This window comes from Grammomys surdaster, unplaced genomic scaffold (genome assembly GCF_004785775.1).
Source record: "Grammomys surdaster isolate TR1022 unplaced genomic scaffold, NIH_TR_1.0 211, whole genome shotgun sequence".
In the NCBI taxonomy this organism is placed as follows: Eukaryota; Metazoa; Chordata; class Mammalia; order Rodentia; family Muridae; genus Grammomys; species Grammomys surdaster.
The window spans coordinates 5,412,045-5,430,398 of NW_021604656.1; the positions used below are offsets into that span (position 1 = coordinate 5,412,045).

The window sequence follows — 18,354 nt, forward strand, 5'->3', positions numbered from 1 at the left end:
TATTTTTCTCCCAACATGGAAGCAGAACGCCATTGAGTTCACCCTGTGGGGCCGGAAGTGCACTGCAGCAGTGTTCCGGTGGGCTGCTGGGTCTGGGCCTCCTTCTCTGAGCAGCGTCCTAGGGTCCAATGCTTGTGTATTTGTCCCTCAGAGATGCTGTGACTACACCCAGCTTGGCCACCGCCTGCCCTGCTGCCTCCTGCAGACCCAGCCTTCAAAGCCTCTGTCTCCTCCAACCCTGCCTGCTCCCAGCACCGCGGGCCATGTGCTCCTGCAACATGTTATCTTTGCGGTGCTCATCATGGAACCAGAATCACTCCCACCTACACTGTGCACTCCTTGGACAGAGAGCAGAATTCCTTGCAAACAGAAGCTGGGGATGCAGGCACTTGCGTCCAAGGGACCCGGCACAGGTTCAGCCAACTGACTGACCGACCTGGAGTACTGTGCCTTCAAATCTAATCTCTGACCCTGGGATTCAGGATGTTTATATGAAGACACATGTTAAGTGAATCCTTGGTGTAGGCTTCTGTAGTGGGTCATGGGGCTACCATTGTGCAGCCCCGCATAAGCCTTTTCCTATCCCTTGGGCTGTTTGTAGGGACGAACTGGCACAATTCAAGAAAAACAAACTGAACTTCATAAACTTTTGTTTCCCAGAAAGGCTTATGGGTAGAACCCGACATCTACATACAATAACAACCTTAAAAAGGCATTCCTAAGAAGAAAATATTCACAATGTGGATGTTTGACAAAGGACTTGTATCCTGCATATATAAGGAGTGTTTGCGACACAACAACAAGAACACATGGGCAAAAATGAAGCTAAGATAAGCACACGACAGCCCAGTCTTTCTGTAACTAGAAATTCTAAATAGACATACAAGCTGCTATGTGAGAACTCTAAAAGGTAAGTGAATGCAGATTAGAAAAAGAGAGAAAAATCTGTGAGCAGCCATGTGCTGGGCAAAGCTCCTCCTTCCTCCCTCGCCTCGATCCTCCCTCACCCTGCTCCTCCCTCACCCACCCTGCTCCTCCTTGTCTTTTCTTCCTCTCCCTCACCCCCTGTTTTCTCCTGTTTTTCTTCCTCTTCCCACTTCTCATGGAAGCAGCAGGATCCACCACAAGAAAGCCCCTCTTTCTAGCTGATGAAATCTGATGGGGGGACCCTTCTGGAAAGGTGGTGTGAGGAGTATCCAGGAATATAGATAGACCAAAAAAAAAATGGTTCCCTAATTTTGTGAGAACAAGCAGTAGGCTCAGCCTGACCCCTGAGCTATGCACAAATCACAGAGACTCAAACAGTGGTGGTGTAAATCTTGAGAATCAAACAAAATGTAAACCACATACCTATTTTTTTTTTAACCACACTTGCTAAATAGTGCATGCTTGGGACAGCCCCATATCAGGACAGTGCCCAAGACTGGAACCACTGTCCACACAAGACAATGCTGAACCTGAGATTAGACCCAAGCAAACTGAAGACATGTACCAATGAACAAAGTACCAATGTCCCTCAGACAGAGAATTATGGGTAGAACCCAACATCTACACACAATGGCATTTCCCACCTCTAAGATAATCCAAATCTACCCAGCATGCAAAGAGCCAGGAAAACATGGCCAGTTCTCAAGGGAAAAGAGTACATTCAATTCCCAAGGTGAGTCACGGCTGCTGGATTACCAGACAAAGACTTCAAAGAGGCTGCGGTGAGCGCATGCTCCCTCAGATCCGTATGGAAGGGAAATAAGGAGCCACTGTCCACAGAGAACTGTAGAGATTTTAGAAAGAGCAAGCAGAAGTGTTAGGATTCAAATATATAAAGCCCGAATTAAAAATTTCCCCTGTATGATCCAGTGGGAGAATCAACAGCTACAGGAAAGGGGTGCACAGACGGGGTGTCAGTAAATACGATGCAGTCTGAGGAATAAGGAGAAGGACGGTTTTAAAACTGAGCCTTGGGGACAAGTGGGGAAATATTTTTAGGATTTAATGATGTGTTTGTTGTTAGATTTCCAAGGTAAGAGGAGAAATAGAGTTGGGGAAATGCTTGAAGAAATAAAGGCCCAAAGTTGGTAAAGGGCAGGACCTGGCTATTATTTAGAGGGCCTGTGTACCCCAGGAGGATGTGCTCTGTGAAGACCATGCCCAGATGCAGCATGAACTACTGAAAACAAAGATAAAGATTCCTTTGGAACAAAGAAATGAGATACAATTCACAGCAGGACAGTGATATGTCCAATCCAGGGGCAGAACCACCAGTCGGAGAAGTGAGGACCCAGTGGCTCTCTCACAGTAACGGGACCACAGTCGGGAGCAGTGTGTGAGGAAGAGAGGTCAACAGACTAAACTGTGTGGTACAATTACATAATGTTCTAGACAGGGTAAAGCCCTGTATAGTGATGGCAGGTGGCTGGGTTCTTGGGGATGGTGAAGGAAGAGGGAGGGAGGGAAGGGAAGGGAGGTGTGACATTATTCCTGAGGAGACAGGAACAAACATCTACTCACCCCAGGTAGGAAACCAAACAGTAGTTTCTTGGGTTTTAGCATACTAGGGGCAGGACTTGGCTGTTCTCATTGGACATATTGATTTGCTAATGATATTAGCCTTAATGTTGACTGTATAACAGGAACTAAAGGTAAATAAGTCTGAGAAAAATTCCAAACAATATTAACATAACACTCTCTATACCAAGAGAGTCAAAGAGATGGATAGTTTAAAAAAATAATCCAAAACCTGATTTGAGCTTTTAAAGTTAATCATTTTGGGTTATGTTGGTATTTCAGATCAATTTTGGGGAGAAATATTTACAAACAATATTGAGTCAGTTGGCCATCTTGGTTATAAAATCAAGGACTATATCCATTTATGGAAAAAAAAATGAATTCCACCAAGATTAAAGAGTCAAGTCTGTATTTTTAAAAAAGTCACCCAAAGAGCAAGCAATAGAGGCCATCAAAGTGAGTGTAGGGTGAAGTGTAGGAGACCCAGGCCTGTGCCCCATAGAGCCCAACTGGCCACACCCAGGGGAAGTCAAGGTCCTACAGACCTTGGAGTTCCCAGGCTCCTGTCTCATGCTCCAAGGCTTCAGAGAACTCCAAAGCCTTCTGTCTCCTCTCTATGCTCAATCGCTTCCTGAAACAACACATCAGTGGTACCCTTCTGACTCAAAAGCTTACACAGAGGAGCACAGAGTGCACAGTGTGCCCGCCCCACCCCCCGCCGCCATGGCTGCAGATTTCTAGAAAGAGGTCAACGATGCTGGTCCCTTCTCCTTAAACAGGAACACTAGGTTTGCTGCAGGAACAGGCACGGTGGCTTTGTGAAAGGGAACAAATATTGTGTAATCAATCCTGAGACCTGCTCCCTTTACATGTGGCTTAGGAAGAGGCATGGTGGGGTGCCTCAGCCATGGCCTGAGGAGACTTAAGAGGCTGGAGCATCAGGTGAATAGAAATCCACACGGTGCTGGTCAGCCCCCTGAGTGCCCTACGATTGGTGGACCAGATCGTGGAAACCTTTGTCTTCTCCACCCTAGGGTGGGTCACTCTGTGGTCTCTGAGCACAGGTCTCTGGTGAGTCACTGGCCCCAGAGAAAAGAGTTGTTCTGACTGCAGATGTTTCCAGTCTTTGTTTCCCTGCTCTCTTGGGGCCATCTGGATTAAGCTGAATTAAAAGGCAGGTGAGGAACACAGGTGTTGGATGTAGGACAGAGGTCTCCATGGTAACAGAGCCATCTGGCTTTCTTGCCTGGCATCAGGCCTTGTGACCTCATGGTGGAATCTTCTCTCAGTGGGCAGGAGGGTTTGCCTGGTGAAGAGAGGCAGGGAGAAGGCTCACAGGGAAGAGGCTTTGACCTTCCAGCTCTAGTCTGAGGATTAGGCTTAGTGTCGGCACTTTGGGGCTCCAGCTGGCTCCAGCCAGCTCCAGCCGGTATTCTAAGTGGCAAGGGCTGCTGAGTGTGAGCCGCCCAGCCTGTGGGGCATCACTGAAGCCCTCTGGGGAGTTGGAGCAGTCACACCTGGTCCCTTTCAATCCAGGCCTAGCAGGTAAAGAGAGCCAGGGCCCTGGGAGGAAAGACAAAAGCGTGGATCCTTCCCCCAGAACGGTCAGTCCTAGTCGGCACCCCCTCAGTGACAGGAAGGATAAGGCATAGGGCGGGTCACCATAGGGGGCTTCCATAGGAAGTACTCCACAGTGAGCCGTCCAGCCCTCTGACCCCTGCTAGGTTCCCTAGGGTTGCCATAGCTAACTTGCAATCCTGGTGGGTTTGAATGATGGTCCCATTTATTCCTACAGTGTGGGAGCCCTGAAGCCTGACGCCACGGTGCCAACAGAGTCAGTGCTTTCTTGGGCTCCAGGGGAGAAGTTGTCACTCCAGGTTCTGCCACAGGAGATCATCACATGGCATGCTCCCTGAGTGTCTGTGTCCAAGTTTCCCAGTCACAGGTCTAAGGCATGCCCTAACCCAGTAAAACTCATGTAGACGTGGTTGTATCTGCCAAGATCATACAAATAAGGAAGGGCATTCGTAGTCACCGTGCCAGGGCTTAAGGCTGGGATGTACCTTACAGGGAGCATGAGCTACACACATGTACAGTGACGAGCACAGGCTTCAGGGCAACAGAAGGGGTTCAGCCAGCTTTCCCCATCACTGTGCAGCGGGAGAGGTGAGTCCACCCCTCTGGACCGTCTGAGGATTAAGATCAAGGGTGTTCTTCAGTGTCAGATGTATGCTCTGGTCCCTTACTCACTTCCTGGCACTATCAGTCCATGGCCAGCACATCCCCAGGTGTTAGGTGACATTCAGGGAGTTAGGGCTATCACTGATTCAAGAGCTGAGACCCCCTAGAAGAGTCAGGAAAGCCAGAGGCCAGACCATAATAAACTTTGTCATGAAGCCCAGAGTCTCTAAACTGGAGCAGCTCGAGGCTTCTGGAAGTGGTCCAAACGGGCAGTGATGAAAATGGAGACTCCAGGCCTTTGTCTTCCCCCTGGTCAAGAACGAATCCCCATTTCTCTTCTCTGCCTCTTCATCAGGCATGTCTTATTCCCCCCACCAACCCCGAGTGAGCAAGAACTCCCACGCTAGCCAAGCCTGAGGGCATCCTCATTCTCTTACCCTCTCGTTCTCCCCCTCCCCCTCCCTCTCTTCCCCTCTCATGTGTATGAGTGTTTTGTCTGCACGTGTGTCTCCACACTAACATGGCTGCCTGATGCTTGTGGAGGCCAGAAGGCGGCATCGGGTCTTCCCAGAAACAGTTACAAATGGCTTTGAGCTACCATGTGGGTGCTGGGACTTGACTCTGGATCCTCTGGAAGAGCAGCCAGTGTTCTTAACCCCTGAGCCATCTCTCCAGCCCCATCTTTGTCTCTTACATCTTCTTCCTTCCATACTTCCCACCCTTCCTTCCTACTCCCACTCTTCGTTGACCGCTGGGCACCAGAGCTTTTCTAGATCCTGTGGAAGCAGAAGTCAACTAGATAGATGAAATTTATAGTCAGCGGGATGCAAGATAACCAAGATAACCAAAGCAAGTGCTTCACGGCAGAGGGTACATCAAAGAACAAGTGTCCTCGCTTGGGAGGGGTCAGCCAATAAAGTGATGTGACTAAACCAGGGAATAAAGGAAGCCACCCTGACCAGAAACCATATGCAGCCATTACCCAGGAAAGGGGAGGGTTCAGGCAAGTACAATGGTGTGCGCCTAGGACCTGCTCAGGAAAGGCCGAGCGAAGGCCTGTGTGCACCCAACAGAGTTAGTTAGGGAAGTCGGAGATCAGGAGGTTAGAATAAGGAACAATTTCTTGGGTTCCTTTTTTTTTGTTTTGTTTTGCTTTTTTCTTGGAAAAAGGTCAGGGGCATGACCACCTCAGGTGCGGAATAGGCAGAGAAAGCAGGCAGGTGAGGAAAAGCATTTCTGAGAGAAAGTTCTATCAGTCGCAGTCAGGGAAAGTAGGAAGACTTGTGGGGTGAGGGCCGCAGATACTCAGGTAGGGTCAAGCACAGTGTGATGGGGCGTTCCCCAGGGTATGCTGAACAGAGAGATGAGGTTAGAGAGCCCAGGGTTTTCTGAGAGTATAGTTGGGAACACTACTGGACTTCCCCCAGAGGGGAACCCTGATCAGGTGTGGGCTCTAGAAGCCTCCCTAATATAGACAGTACTAGGGAGGGAGCAGGCAGCACTGGCAGATGGAATTCTCTCTTCTTAGACAATGCAGAAGAGCCAAGAAGCTGAGTCCAGTGCCTTGATGTCTCTGAGCCTCCTGTTGGGGGATGACCCAGAACACCTGTCCCAGCAACTGCAGGCTACCAGTCTACAGGACAAGGAGCCACTTGGCTCTCCCAGTGTCTCCAAGGTGGAGTCAGAGTACCTGCCCTTCTGCACATTCGAGCAGCCCCTGGCTAAGGAGGAGCTGGCCCTGCTGGCTGAAGTCGGCCCAGGCCACGAAGCTAGCTGGAGCAGCAGAGGGGGTCTGTTCCTTGAGGACTTAGCGCCACCCAGTGGCTTCTTCCCATACTACCGCTCCCAGGAAGAGCACCTCGCCAGTGCCACCACCCCTCAAGGCTGCAGCTGGTGTCTGGGCTCCAGAGACCCTTTTCCAGGAAGTGAGACTCAAGACAGCTGCTGCAAAGTGACAGCCAGAGATGGATGCCTTGTGAGTTTAAAGAGGTCACAGGAGGGCAGGATTGCACTGGACTCTGGAATGCTCTAGACACCTATTCCTGACCTATACCCCAGTGAGACCTTGGCCAGGTCCCTGATGGCCCAGTAGCTAGAGGCACAGAGACTAGGAGGGACTGTCCAACTGTCCATCAGCTCTCCCCACTTGCAGGAAAGTGGCTCTGTAGATGAAGAATGACAAGAATTCAAGGGAAGGCCTGAAGTCAAAGCCAAGCTCATAGAAACATCTGGTTCCTTCTTGAAATTTGTTAGATAAATTTCACACCAAGACACTGGATGGGAGCCATTTCATTTAATCCTAGTGACCATGAGACAGGGCTAGTGAGACACAGCTAGAAAATCAAAGGAAGACGGCCTAGGTCACCCAGCTGGCAGATGCAGAGCTTGGGTTCTGACCCAGACCTGTGTCCTCTAAATCACATGAGCAACGCCTACCAGCAACCACATCGCTGGGCTGGGCATGGGGTCTAGGGACTGCAGCGATAAGTACTGAGTTCAAAAGCCAGGATCAGACTTTCCCATAGCGGTATCTTGATGAGGAAGCAACATTACCAAGGGGTCCCTACTTGGCAATACTGACCTAGGTCCTGACCCCCTCATTGGTCGCCCCTGTAGAGCTGTAGGCCAGGTTTCCTCTTGGCATCTGGGTCTGAATCTAGCTAGCATCTTATTTTTCCTCACCCAGTCTCCCTTGGCGGAGCCAGACCTCATCTCTGGGTTTGCACCCTCACCAGCCTGCTGCTGCGGCTTGGGAGGGCTCGTGTGTGATGACGACCGGGATCTTCCTCTCGCCAGGCGCCATGTTCTTGGTGCCTCGGGATTTGTACCATACTACAGGAGCCCGGAAGAGAGGCTACGCACCAGCCCTGTGCTTTCCTTCTCTCTGCTGGGGAGCTCACAGGAGTGACCCCCAACCTGGTGCTTCCAGCCCGGGAAGGCGCAGGAATGAAGACAGTGGGGACTTCTGGGGCATCATACTCTAACATCTCCTGGTCAGTGGGGGACAAGGGAACCGGGATGGAGGCCCCCACAGCTCAGGCCACCTGCCCTGGGACCACAGCTGGCCTAGTGAGTACCCAGCCCGCAGACCTTCATTGTTCCTCCCTCCCGGGGTGGAAAGAGCTCTTTTACTATGAGATCACCAATGGGGGGGGGGATCCTCCTTTCCTCACAGAGGACCACAGAAAGAACTGTCTCTCCCCTCCCCTCCATGCCTTCATCAGTGCCTGGTGATGGCGCAGTCTTCAACCCTGGTGTCTCCCTCCACACGTCTGGGCTTGCCTTTCTCATTAAGCAGAAGAAGGGAGAGGGCTGTGCCACATTGAGCCATTCAGTGCCACACCCAGAAATTCACCATCCTACCCATCTACCCATCTACCCCACCTTACTCTCCTAGGTTGGGAAATCTCCCTGATGAGGCAGTGTGTGTGAGTGTGTGTGTGTGTGTGTGTGTGTGTGTGTGTAGGAGGAGTATCACAAAAGTGGCTGCAGGGAGATTCCTGCTGTGTCCTCATTTGGACCTCAGTGTTGCTTCTGTAGTTCAATGCACGCCTGGGTACAGAGAGCAGGGGCTTCCTAAACGACCTGACTATATAAACAAATCGGAGGCTGGGCTGCCTTACCACCTCAGTGTGCTGCTTCAGAACCAGACCCCCACCTTCCTTCTACTGGGCATCCATTATGAGTCAGGGGCCTGCCTTGCCAGACTTTTAGAGATAATCTCATTCTACAGACTAAGAAACAGGCTCAGTGGGGTGGGCAGACAGGTTTCTGATTCTGAGCACTGCCATTAGCAGAGGCCCATGGCTGGGGCTGCTGGGGATGGCGGGGTTGACCAGGCCAGGAGGAGCTGAGTGAGCCTGACTGCACAGCCAAGACCCAGCAAGGCTCTTGTGTGACCCGCCCCTTCCCACCCTGTGTGTACCTGAACCCTGTGTGTACCTGTGTGAATCTTTTCACTGGGCCCATTTTGCCACTTAGGAAAACCAAGATGCGTTTTGTAGGGGAAAAAAAAATCCATGTTGCTTGAGGATTTCCCCCCCACCCCCACCCCACTTGTTACGGGATCAGAGGAAATTATTTTGGAGTTCTTTGAATTCGCTCTTCTTCAACATGCGACATTTGCCTGTGTAGTGACTACACTGACCCTGGCAGAACTCGGTGGGTTGTGGGGTGTGCTCCAAGGCCAAGAGGGATCTCAAACTCGACTCTGAGGACATTGGCTCCTGTTGGTCTGGTGGCACAGCCCTTTACGCTCAGCTATTCAGAAGGTAGAGCCAGGAAGAGCAGGTCATTGTTACATTGTTACTCCTTACAGCTTAGATAGACTCTTGCTCAAAGTTTAAAAACAAAAAAAAGATGAAATGTCTGGGGGTATAGGAGAAGCTCTAGGATCAAGTTCCGGGCTCTTTTTTTAGTAGGTATATAAATGGGTTCAGAAGTACCAGATGCATCCAAGTCTTGCAGCAAGTGGGCAGGCCTGGGCATTGATCGGAAACAATATGAGTTCTTTGTATCTTACCCTATGACCCCAGGCTTGACCTCTTCCCTCAGAGGGTAGTCGGAGATTATTGGCTGATGCATATGTGTGCCCTGTGGTGAGGGTCGACTGAGGTGGTAGATCTACTGGGTCTCCTGAGAGCAAACACTGTTTTGAAAGAAGCCTGTATTCGTGTGTGAGTGACATAATTAGTCCGCTCACGACATCTACTGTCCTTTCTGAAGACTGCCACTGACCTGTAGATGCCACCTTCAATATGACCATCTCAGCTCCTGGCCCAGCCACCCAAGGTCCTCTGGAGTCAGGCTCCAGCCCATCAGCATCCTGACCACCAGGGGGCAGGACTGCTGACCTCCGCTGGCTCTCAGGCCACTGCTCAGGTATACCATTGCCTCCGTACGTCTTCCCACTCGTGACAGCCTCTCCCACAGCTTGGCCATCTGCCCTCAGATTTTCTTTCTGCACACTGCTCTTCGGAGAGTCATGGGTGAGCCTGCAGCTAGGCCTACAGCACATGGAGGACAGTCATGTGATTTATGCCCCCATTTATGCCCCCACATACTTCTCTTGCATCCCAGTGAGGTTGCCCTTGTCGGCCTCTTACACAGGTAACCTTTACTTTCAGATATCCCAGCCTGTGCCCACCTGTGTCCATCAAGGGGAAAAATCGGAGGGGAGTCAGGCGGTCCTCGGCCCTCAGAACCTGGTACGGAAGAAGGGACAGGAGCTCCAGGATCCTGCACTGGCATTCTGGGTGTGGCACCGTTGGCATGCTAATCCTGTTTTATTGATGCTAGAGAAGCTGAGGCAGGGGAATCCCTGCATTTATGCAGAGGGGTGGGAATTGTAGGCCTTCAGGAAGTCACTTCCCTTCTTGAGTTCTGGCCTGAAGGAGCATCTGGGGCTTGGAGTGGAGCAGCTGCTCAGTCACCACCACTGAGTGGCATTAGCGAACTTGTTTGACCTCCTGCCTGAAAGCCTGGTGTAGCCTGGCAGAGCTGACCACCCACCCGCAGGATGGGGCCCTCCTGGGAGAGCCAGGTTACAAGCTGCGAGTGATCCTGAAACAAGGTCGTTCGCCCGCGCCCCAGCGGCCGCGCAGACGTCTCGCGGCCCCCTTCTCTCCCTTCCTCCCTCCCTCCCTCCCTTCCCCCCGCCTCTCTCTTTCCTCCCCTCTCTGGCGCTCTCAGACATCTCGCTGAACCTTTTTTAAAGCAGAGCCCAGCTCCTTACCAGCCCGATGCAGGAAACCCCTCCATTCTGACGACCACACCGTCCTTTTCCACCTGGAAGCTCCGAGCGCTGTGCAGCAGCGCCCTCTCCTGGCACATCTTGTTAAGACACAGCTGCTGTCCCCGAGGTCTACAGTTTTATTCTTCAGACACTGCCTAAGAGGACACCACCAGCGGCAGCAGCCTCTGCCCTGGTGTAGCGACCAGTCAGCCTAGTCCTCAAATAGCCAATCCGTCGTCACTCCGCAGCCACACGCTGCCGCGCAGCTCCCGAAATCTCACTGGGTGGACGACAGGCTGAACATCATCTGAGCATTCTCTGCGCAGACCCCAAAGAACTGCCGATGAGGAAGGAACCCTGTTCCCAGTGACAAGCTCACACAGAACCCCGAAATCAGTGTGGCCCTTTTCTCCCTCCAGTTACCTCCCACAGCCTGTACAGAAACAACGCAGGTCCAAAGCCTATGCGGGGCCCATTACAGCCATCAGTCAACTGTCTTTCTGATGCTGATTAGCACAAAAGCCTAGAGGGAGGAAAAAAGCTGACACTTCGGGGGCCTGAAAGAAATCAGGATTCTGTGGGGCTCTGGGAAAGGCCCCTGGAGAAGTGTGAGGTAGCTAACTCCTCAGCTTTGCCATGATTAGGGCTCCCTCTTCTGCCGACATTAGGTGGCTGGCCCTTTAGTTTACTGCCCCTTTCAGAGAGAGATTCAGAGACAGACTTGGAGGGGCTCCCTGGGTTGCCAGAGACAGAACTTTCATTCCATTTCCCTGTTTAAGGCACCTCTGAGTGCTGACTGAGTATCAGGCCTTTGCAGGCCCAGGGGACAAGGCAGACAGACAACAAGCCAGAGAGGACAGGCGGCCACGTGGGTATGTTCAGCACAGACAAGGCAGAATGTCTTGGCGTGCACTTGAGCAGAGGCCTGGCAGGAGAAGGTGGCAGCCAAGTAGGACCACAAAGGAGTTAGGCACTGGGGTTAGCCAGAGAGCAGAGTGAGGACGGGGGAGGCATCTCTACAAGGAACCAGTACACACAGTCCCACACAGGGAAGGAATGTGGGGTGTGAAGGCCACATTGCCTGGCTGGACTCCAGCTGGACAAAGCTGGGTGGTAGGAAGGAGCGGAAAGGCCACTGGACTCTGTCTCACAGACCTGCACACGCCTTAATAGGGAATTAGCGAGTACAGTCAAGGCCACAGAGTCCCTGGAGGGCACTGCACAGAGGTGGCCAGAGCAGAGTCCACGCTTCAGAAGCCCACTGTAGTAGCCATTGGAGACAGGGCCCAGGACCAGGTCAGAGGGAACAAAGAGCCTACGTCCACCATGCTCAGGCAGTGACAGCATAGCCAGAGGCTGGACTGTCACAGGACAGTGGAGCCATCAAGAAGGGAGAACACCAGGAATTCCTGGCTGGCGGGATGAGGCAGGTCCTGGAAGAGGAGTGAGGCTCATACCCAGGTTTGCAGGGCAGCTTAGCGGAGGTGCAGTTCCCCAAGTTGAGGGGTATGGTGGGGGGCGGGGTGGGGTTGAGATGACGAAGGAGTTGAGTTCTCATGGATATGCTTGAACCATCGGGTCTTTCAGGTGGAGGCACAGAAGAGCAGAGGTTCTGTGCTCAGAAGTGAAGTCTGGGGTCAGGTGAAGTATGGGAGTGTGAGTGGAGAGATGAGGGTGTAAATTCAGGAAGGTTCGTGGAGGTCTCCAAGGTACCCCATATCTACATACGGACAGGAGACAAAGGAGCGGTGAATAAAGCCACCGCCCCTCACCACATCGGGTCAGCAGCTGGCTCAGGTGTAGATGGTGCGCACAGGGAGGGACTGAGTCCTTGGGTAAGAGACGAGTTGGCAAGCTGGAGCCTTTGGCTGAGTAGATTCCAGGCACAATCAGGAGATGCCAGGCTGCCGAGAGAGTCTTTCCTGACTTCTGGAAAGACCACTCCTCCTGTGCTTCTCAGTACATTGCATCCCAGGCAAACCGTCTCTTCCTTAGTTGCGTTCTCAGAAGCAAAGACTGGCTTTTGTTGCCCTTGAAGGAGACAGTGAGAAACCAGAGATGGGCCCCATTATCCAAAGATCCCAGTGCCCCAACTCCCACATTCCCCTACCACACAGGTGACAGCGCTGGGGAAGAACCGAGGGAGAGATGGAATGGAATTTCTGTCTCTGGTAACCCAGGGAGCCCCTCTGAGACTCTAAATCTCCCTCTGAAAGGTTAATTCTGAGCCCTGGTTTCCCTGTGAGCTGGTTGCTTGTGTCCCAGCCAAGAGGACAGCTTAGATTCTGACAGTGGCAGCAGCACTTCTGCCCCCTAGAGGCAAGACCAGGAAGTGCTACAGCTTTGGTCCCTCTCCTGGAACCAGTGTTCTGCTGGGTCCCACACCCCAGGGCTCAGGACTCTGAGGGCCTGCTCCACGCTGCCACATGATGTAGAGTTCTCTCAGTCCTTCTTGTGATGTGCTTCAAGGACAGGTTCACGCATGCAATCAGGACTGTGAGGGCTTCAACTCTTCTCATTGGCAATGAAAACAGCAGTACCCTAGGCCAGGGGGGCTGTCTTATCTGCCAGCAGCGTTGCTTGCCAACTCAAGACCACCCTAATGGTGCTGACACAGGACCGAGGAGCTGGCAGTCAGCCTGGAAGTACTAGGTGGTCCTACAAGAGTGGCTTTGGGATCTGGCTGGCTTCACATTGGATGTACTCCAACAGTAAACTACCGAAGGGCCGCTCTTGGGAGACCTTACATTTCCCCAAAGGTTTCAGGCCCGGCAGGCCTGGATCATGGGCATAGCAGAGCACAGAGAGGTGACCATGTGACTTGAGTGGATCACTATGTGCATATGAAGAGCTGGGCTATGTTGCAAGACTCCCCTTGCCAACCCGTGCTTCATGCTTGATCCTGCACTCAGCTACTCAGCTGAGTAGCATTGGCTCTGGAATTTAAAAGTGAACTCTGTACACATCCCATGGAGGAAGGGGACAGGGCTACAGAAGGACCCTGAGCCTCATTCCTCTGTAGACCCTAGGGATCAGTAGCCAGAGTCTTGCCTTGGGAGGAGAAGCCTGAACACTGACCCAAAAGTGTCATCCTGAGACAAGAGCAGACCAAGCAGAGGCACTTCCTAGAGGCAGGATCCATCACTCCTCTTACCTTTTAGTGGCTGGGACTCAAAGCCGCATCCCTGCTGGAAGCTAGCTGGACACTGCTGAACACAGTGTCACCCACAGAGGCAGGGGAAGGCAGGACATTTTGAATGGAACAAAGGTGCCCCGTGTGGCTAGCCTGGCTGTCCCCGGACTGCAGCTGGGGGCTTTGCTGGGTGTGTGGTCTGTTTACAGAGGGGATGTGAGGCAGAGAGGACCATCTTTTGGCTGGGACAGTGTGGGTCGAGGCGGAATCTGGTGGGGATCTCCTGCCATCAAACCCCCAGCTATGCCTGAAAAAGACTTTGGACCACTAGGTTGTCTGAGCACAGGGCTCTGAGAGGGCGTGGCTAGAGGAAGGGCCACATTTGACTGGAATCACATTGTCAGACCAGCACAGGGCAACACTACCACCCACCAAGTGCCATCTCAGGAGGGGGATAGGGTAACAGTGGCTGTGTCCATTCTAGAGCACTTAAATACAGGGAGGAGAGGTGTGCCTCAGGGCGGGTGGATGAGGACTGCTTCTGCCAAGCTGAGAAAACAGGACTTGGGGCCTGGAGGCTTCCCCAAAGCAGAGAGGTGTCCACCTCAGAACTCTGGCTGAGAAGAATGTGGCTGTCTGTGGCTTCCTTTTTGGCAGCGAAATGCTAGCTCGCTCTATCACTTTAGTTCCTGGCAGGTCCTGGAGGGAGTCTCCAGCCCTGAACTTGCTGTTCTGAAGGCTGGCCAGGACATGCTGAGGTCTCCAGGGCTGTGGTGTGAAGTTCTGAGAAAGCCTCACCTCTATGGAAGGTTCCTTGGAGTTACTGACTGAGCCATCAGAATGTTGTGGTCATAGAGGGTTGGAATAATAGTCTTCCACTGTCCATCTCTGTATCCGACTAGCATCCCTTTGGCTAGCAGGTAAAACATCCGGAATGTGTTGAGACCGCTGGCTTCTGCCAACATAAAAGCTGAGGTATCAGAGAGCATCCATAGCCTGTAGTGGAGTTCACTTGCTTTACTGTAGCCTGCCTGCTGGAAATGTTTGCTCCCTTTGTAGTAAGAAGGCTTCCAATGCAGGGGGCATCCACTCAGGCTAGACCTGTCCACAAGAAGGGGGCTGTGTGCCTACATCAGAGGGGCTCCAGGAGTTTCCTTCTGGGCAGAGTTTCTCCCTGACTTTTTACCCCATGGAAGCCAGGGTTAGGAGAAAAAGCTGGAATCTTTTCAGATGTAGATCTGGCCACGTTCATCCCCTGTTTTGGCCTCTTTTCTGAAGGATTACCGTCTCTGTGTGAGATGCATACACATTTTATACTTTAAACATACCAGCTTTCCTGGCTTGTGAAGTGGGTTTTACAGACGTGCTGAAAATGGTAAGCCTCGGCCCCCAGAGGAGGCTTCAGTTAAGTGCAAGATAACCTGGGACTCATTCAGAGCTGGTATTTATTTGGAGTGAGCTTGACATTGACTTCTGGGTGCAGTGCCTCCTTATTACAACCTTATTCAGTTTCTCGCTGGTAGATGGGACTCTCAATCCAGGGCATGCGGGCTGTGTGAGACCTGGAGGAGGAGAGGGAGTCTCAGCTCTAAAAGTGGCCTGGGAAATTCTGTGTACTCCATCTTACAGTGAAACTGTCCATGGCTTTCAGTCAGTCCATCAAAGCATTGAGAATTTCCAGTTTATAGATATTGTTCAATTACATTTTTTGTGCATGTGTGTGAGTGCATGCATGTGTACGTATGTGTGCCTGTGAGTGTATATATGTGTGCGCATGTGTGTATATGTGTGCTTGCATATGTATATGCATGCACACACATGTGTATGTACATGTGTATGTACATACACATGTGTGCTTGCGTGCATATGTATGTGTGTCCTTGCATGTGTATATATGTGCATGCACATGTGTGTGAGTGTGTGTACATGTGTATGTATATGCATGCATACATGTGGTATGTGTGTTTGTATGCATATGTATGTGCGTGCACGCATGTGTGTACTTGCATATGTATATGTGTGCATGCACATGTTTGTGTGTATGTGAAGAGAACCTTAAATCTCCTACTCTGTTTCCCACTAGGGTGTCAAGTGAGCCCCAGTAATCCTCCTGTCTCTGCAGACCCAGCCCCCAACCCTGAAGTTCCTGGCATCCAATCATGTCCGGGATTTATATGGGTTCTGGGAACCCAAACTCAGGTCCCAGGCTTGCATAGCAGGTGATCTTTCTCACTAGCCCGCCTCCCCAAACCTTCAGATACTGCAGGGCTGTCTGCCTTTAACACAGTTGAGTCTTCCCAGGTGAGTTCTATTGCAGGCACGTTTGGTGTTGCTAAACTTCCCTCCTTCCCTCTTTTGATGAACATTGCAAACACGTCCTAAACAGGGGCTGGCTTCTCTGGCTGGCGCTTTCACCTGGAAGGCTCTGAAGCTGTTTTGTTGGGGAGAGGGTGGGGGAGAGGGTGGTGGCCATAGGAACCAAGGGAATTCCCCTCGGGGCCTGGGCCCGCCCCCTGGATCACACCTCGCCTGTGTCTTTAAGATCCTCTGGGGGCGGGTTGTCAGCTACCCGCCCTCATTCGCTGACAGCCGGAGCGCGGGTGGCTGGAACTCTGGAGTTTAGAGAAGAACCTGCAGAGTGACCGAGTCGCGCCTCCGCTGTGCTCCTGAACCCGTGGGGCCATGCCTGGCACACACTGAGCGGGCGTAGCGCCGGCTGCGGGAGGGTGAGGCGCACGTCGCTTCGGCCATGGGCAGCTTCCAGCTGGAAGACTTTGTGGCAGGCTGGATCGGAGGTGAGTGTGCTTGCGAAAGACCCCTCACTACAGGGCAAAGTGCCCGGCGGCGCCGTGCCAGCTTTGCATTGCGGGTTTCATCTCGCATCGCGGAGTAAGCGACGCCTGCAGCACCGGGTATCCCTAGCCCAGTCCGCTTGGCTGGTCCTGAGATCCCTCCTAGTCTGTGAAGCCAAGCTCTTTAAGATTCACATTGGTTTCCTCAGGCTTCTGATTTGCCTCAACTTAGTCCCTAACGAACTTGAATCCCATAATGATTAAACTGCTGGTCAGGGCAGACAACCAATGGGGCCACATCAGTGCTCACACACCCTTCAGTGACCCGGGGTGCACCTGAGTTGGTGACATATCTCCATGTAACTTATGCTTGTGTTGACGCTTGGCTGCTGAATCCCGGTCTCAGGGTGGCCAAGAACTTGGACTTCAAGATCAAATTTTCTTAGGGGCGTTGTTCTTGAAGGGAGCGGAGCCCGCAGGACAGGGAGTGGAGCCTGTGACAGCTGAAAGGAATCCCTCTGGTCTGGCTTCCGTCAGCCATCAGCTCTCGCCTTCTTCAGTGCCCCCATCTCCAGCTCTTCTGGGCCTTTTGGTGCCCCACCTCCCCTCAGGTGTTGCTACATTCGCCATCAGTTTGGCTAGCAAAAAGAAAGCAAAATAACCGGGAGTAGTTATCAAAATAAGTTTCTGAATAAAGCCCAGCTGGGGCTTGCTGTGTCCTGAGGTCTCTGTCAAGTCAGAGGCTGACAGCCCGGGTCTCTGCCTCAGGCTCACTGTAAGGCAGATCTCATAGCCAGTCACCTGCAACCCATGAACTGGATGCTTAGCAGGTTTCAGGTAGGCTGAAATGCCTGTGCTGTGTCTTCAGAGGTTTGTGTTCTACATTAAAAATGTCTCCAGCTCAAATGGACGATTTGGTGTTTTTTTTTAGTTACTCCACCAAGAAGTAAAACACCCCTATAAACTGTGGAGTATTTTTATGCATGCCTCGTCTCCCCTGTAATTCAGAGTTGTGCCCCCACCTCTCAAAACAGCCACTGTCCTGCATATTTACTTTTCTTAGCTATTGCGTACTGAATCCTGCAGCGTGTGCCCTTTGCTCTGCTTGTAAGTATTTCTCTCATTACAAAGCACCCCAACGAAGTAGATGCCGTTACAGACTTATTTTGCAGACAGGGAATGGAAATACAGAACAATTTGGTGACTTTCTTATGTTGGGCATCTACAGGCACTGGGATTCTAATCCAGGCAATATGGTATCAAAGATCTGCCTAGAGCCTTGAACCCCCAAACTTGCAGTAGCGGTTGTCTTCCTTCATGACACTGTGCAACAAAATTTCACTACAATGTCCTCCACATTTGTTTGAAGCTCTGCAGACTTTCCAAATTCCAGAAACTACTGCCCCAGCACCCTACGTTTTACTTTGCATCCCTGATTTCAGGTAGATGGTGAGTGTGATCAGGGAGATGCCCGGCTGCAGCTGACTCTGAGCTACTGCTCCAGACCTGAGGATGCCGGCCCTGCTCTGGTCAGGGAGACAAGGTACCCTAGGAGCTGAGCTCCTCCCTCCCTGCTGGACAGAGTGAGGCTTTGTCTGCATCTGTTTACCTCTGGGCTGCTCAGTTCACAGAGTGTGGAGGGTGAAGAAGACAGGAGGTTCTAGACCAAGCAACAAGTGCCCCTGTTGTCTGGCTTGTTAAACTCACTTCTGATGGCAGAGTTGTTGTCATCAGTGTAGTGGAGGAGTTGGTCCTGGAGAAAGAGCCCTGTGTGACTGTCAGGTGCTGGGCACCACAGAGGCTTCTTATCAAGATCTGGGACTGTTTTACACCAGAATGTGTGTAGCCAGGTATTCTGTCTGTCTGCCTCTCTCTCTGTCTCTCTCTGCCTCTCCCTGCCTCTCCCTGCCTCCCCCTGCCTCCCCCTGCCTCTCCCTCTCTCCTTCCATCCCTCCCTCCCTCTCTCCTTCCCTCCCTCTCTCCCTCTCTCCCTCCCTCCCTCCCTCCCT

The 18,354-nt window shown here is 52.0% G+C and overlaps 2 protein-coding genes across 2 annotated transcripts in view; both read left to right on the forward strand.

Moving 5' to 3' along the window:
• The first annotated feature begins 812 nt into the window (after nucleotides 1-812).
• LOC114624852 lies at nucleotides 813-7,594 on the forward strand. Its single transcript, XM_028771973.1, has 3 exons — nucleotides 813-910; nucleotides 6,215-6,661; nucleotides 7,373-7,594. Exons 2-3 carry the CDS (start codon nucleotides 6,218-6,220, stop codon nucleotides 7,592-7,594), a joined length of 666 nt encoding a protein of 221 aa, XP_028627806.1. The 5' UTR covers nucleotides 813-910; nucleotides 6,215-6,217.
• An 8,573-nt stretch (nucleotides 7,595-16,167) lies between these two features.
• Nucleotides 16,168-18,354, forward strand: part of Slc25a48 (solute carrier family 25 member 48) — a 41,439-nt gene continuing 39,252 nt past the window's right edge. The window contains exon 1 of the mRNA XM_028772093.1: nucleotides 16,168-16,348. Coding sequence (XP_028627926.1) covers nucleotides 16,303-16,348 — 46 coding nt within the window. The 5' untranslated portion in view covers nucleotides 16,168-16,302. The remainder of the gene's footprint in view (nucleotides 16,349-18,354) is intronic.

Excerpts from the sequence above, each read along its gene's own strand:
- LOC114624852 (XM_028771973.1), top strand. The coding sequence starts at position 6,218 with ATGCAGAAGAGCCAAGAAGCTGAGTCCAGTGCCTTGATGTCTCTGAGC. Across the intron at positions 6,662-7,372 it reads CAGCCAGAGATGGATGCCTT|TCTCCCTTGGCGGAGCCAGA; the intron begins GTGAGTTTAAAG and ends TTCCTCACCCAG.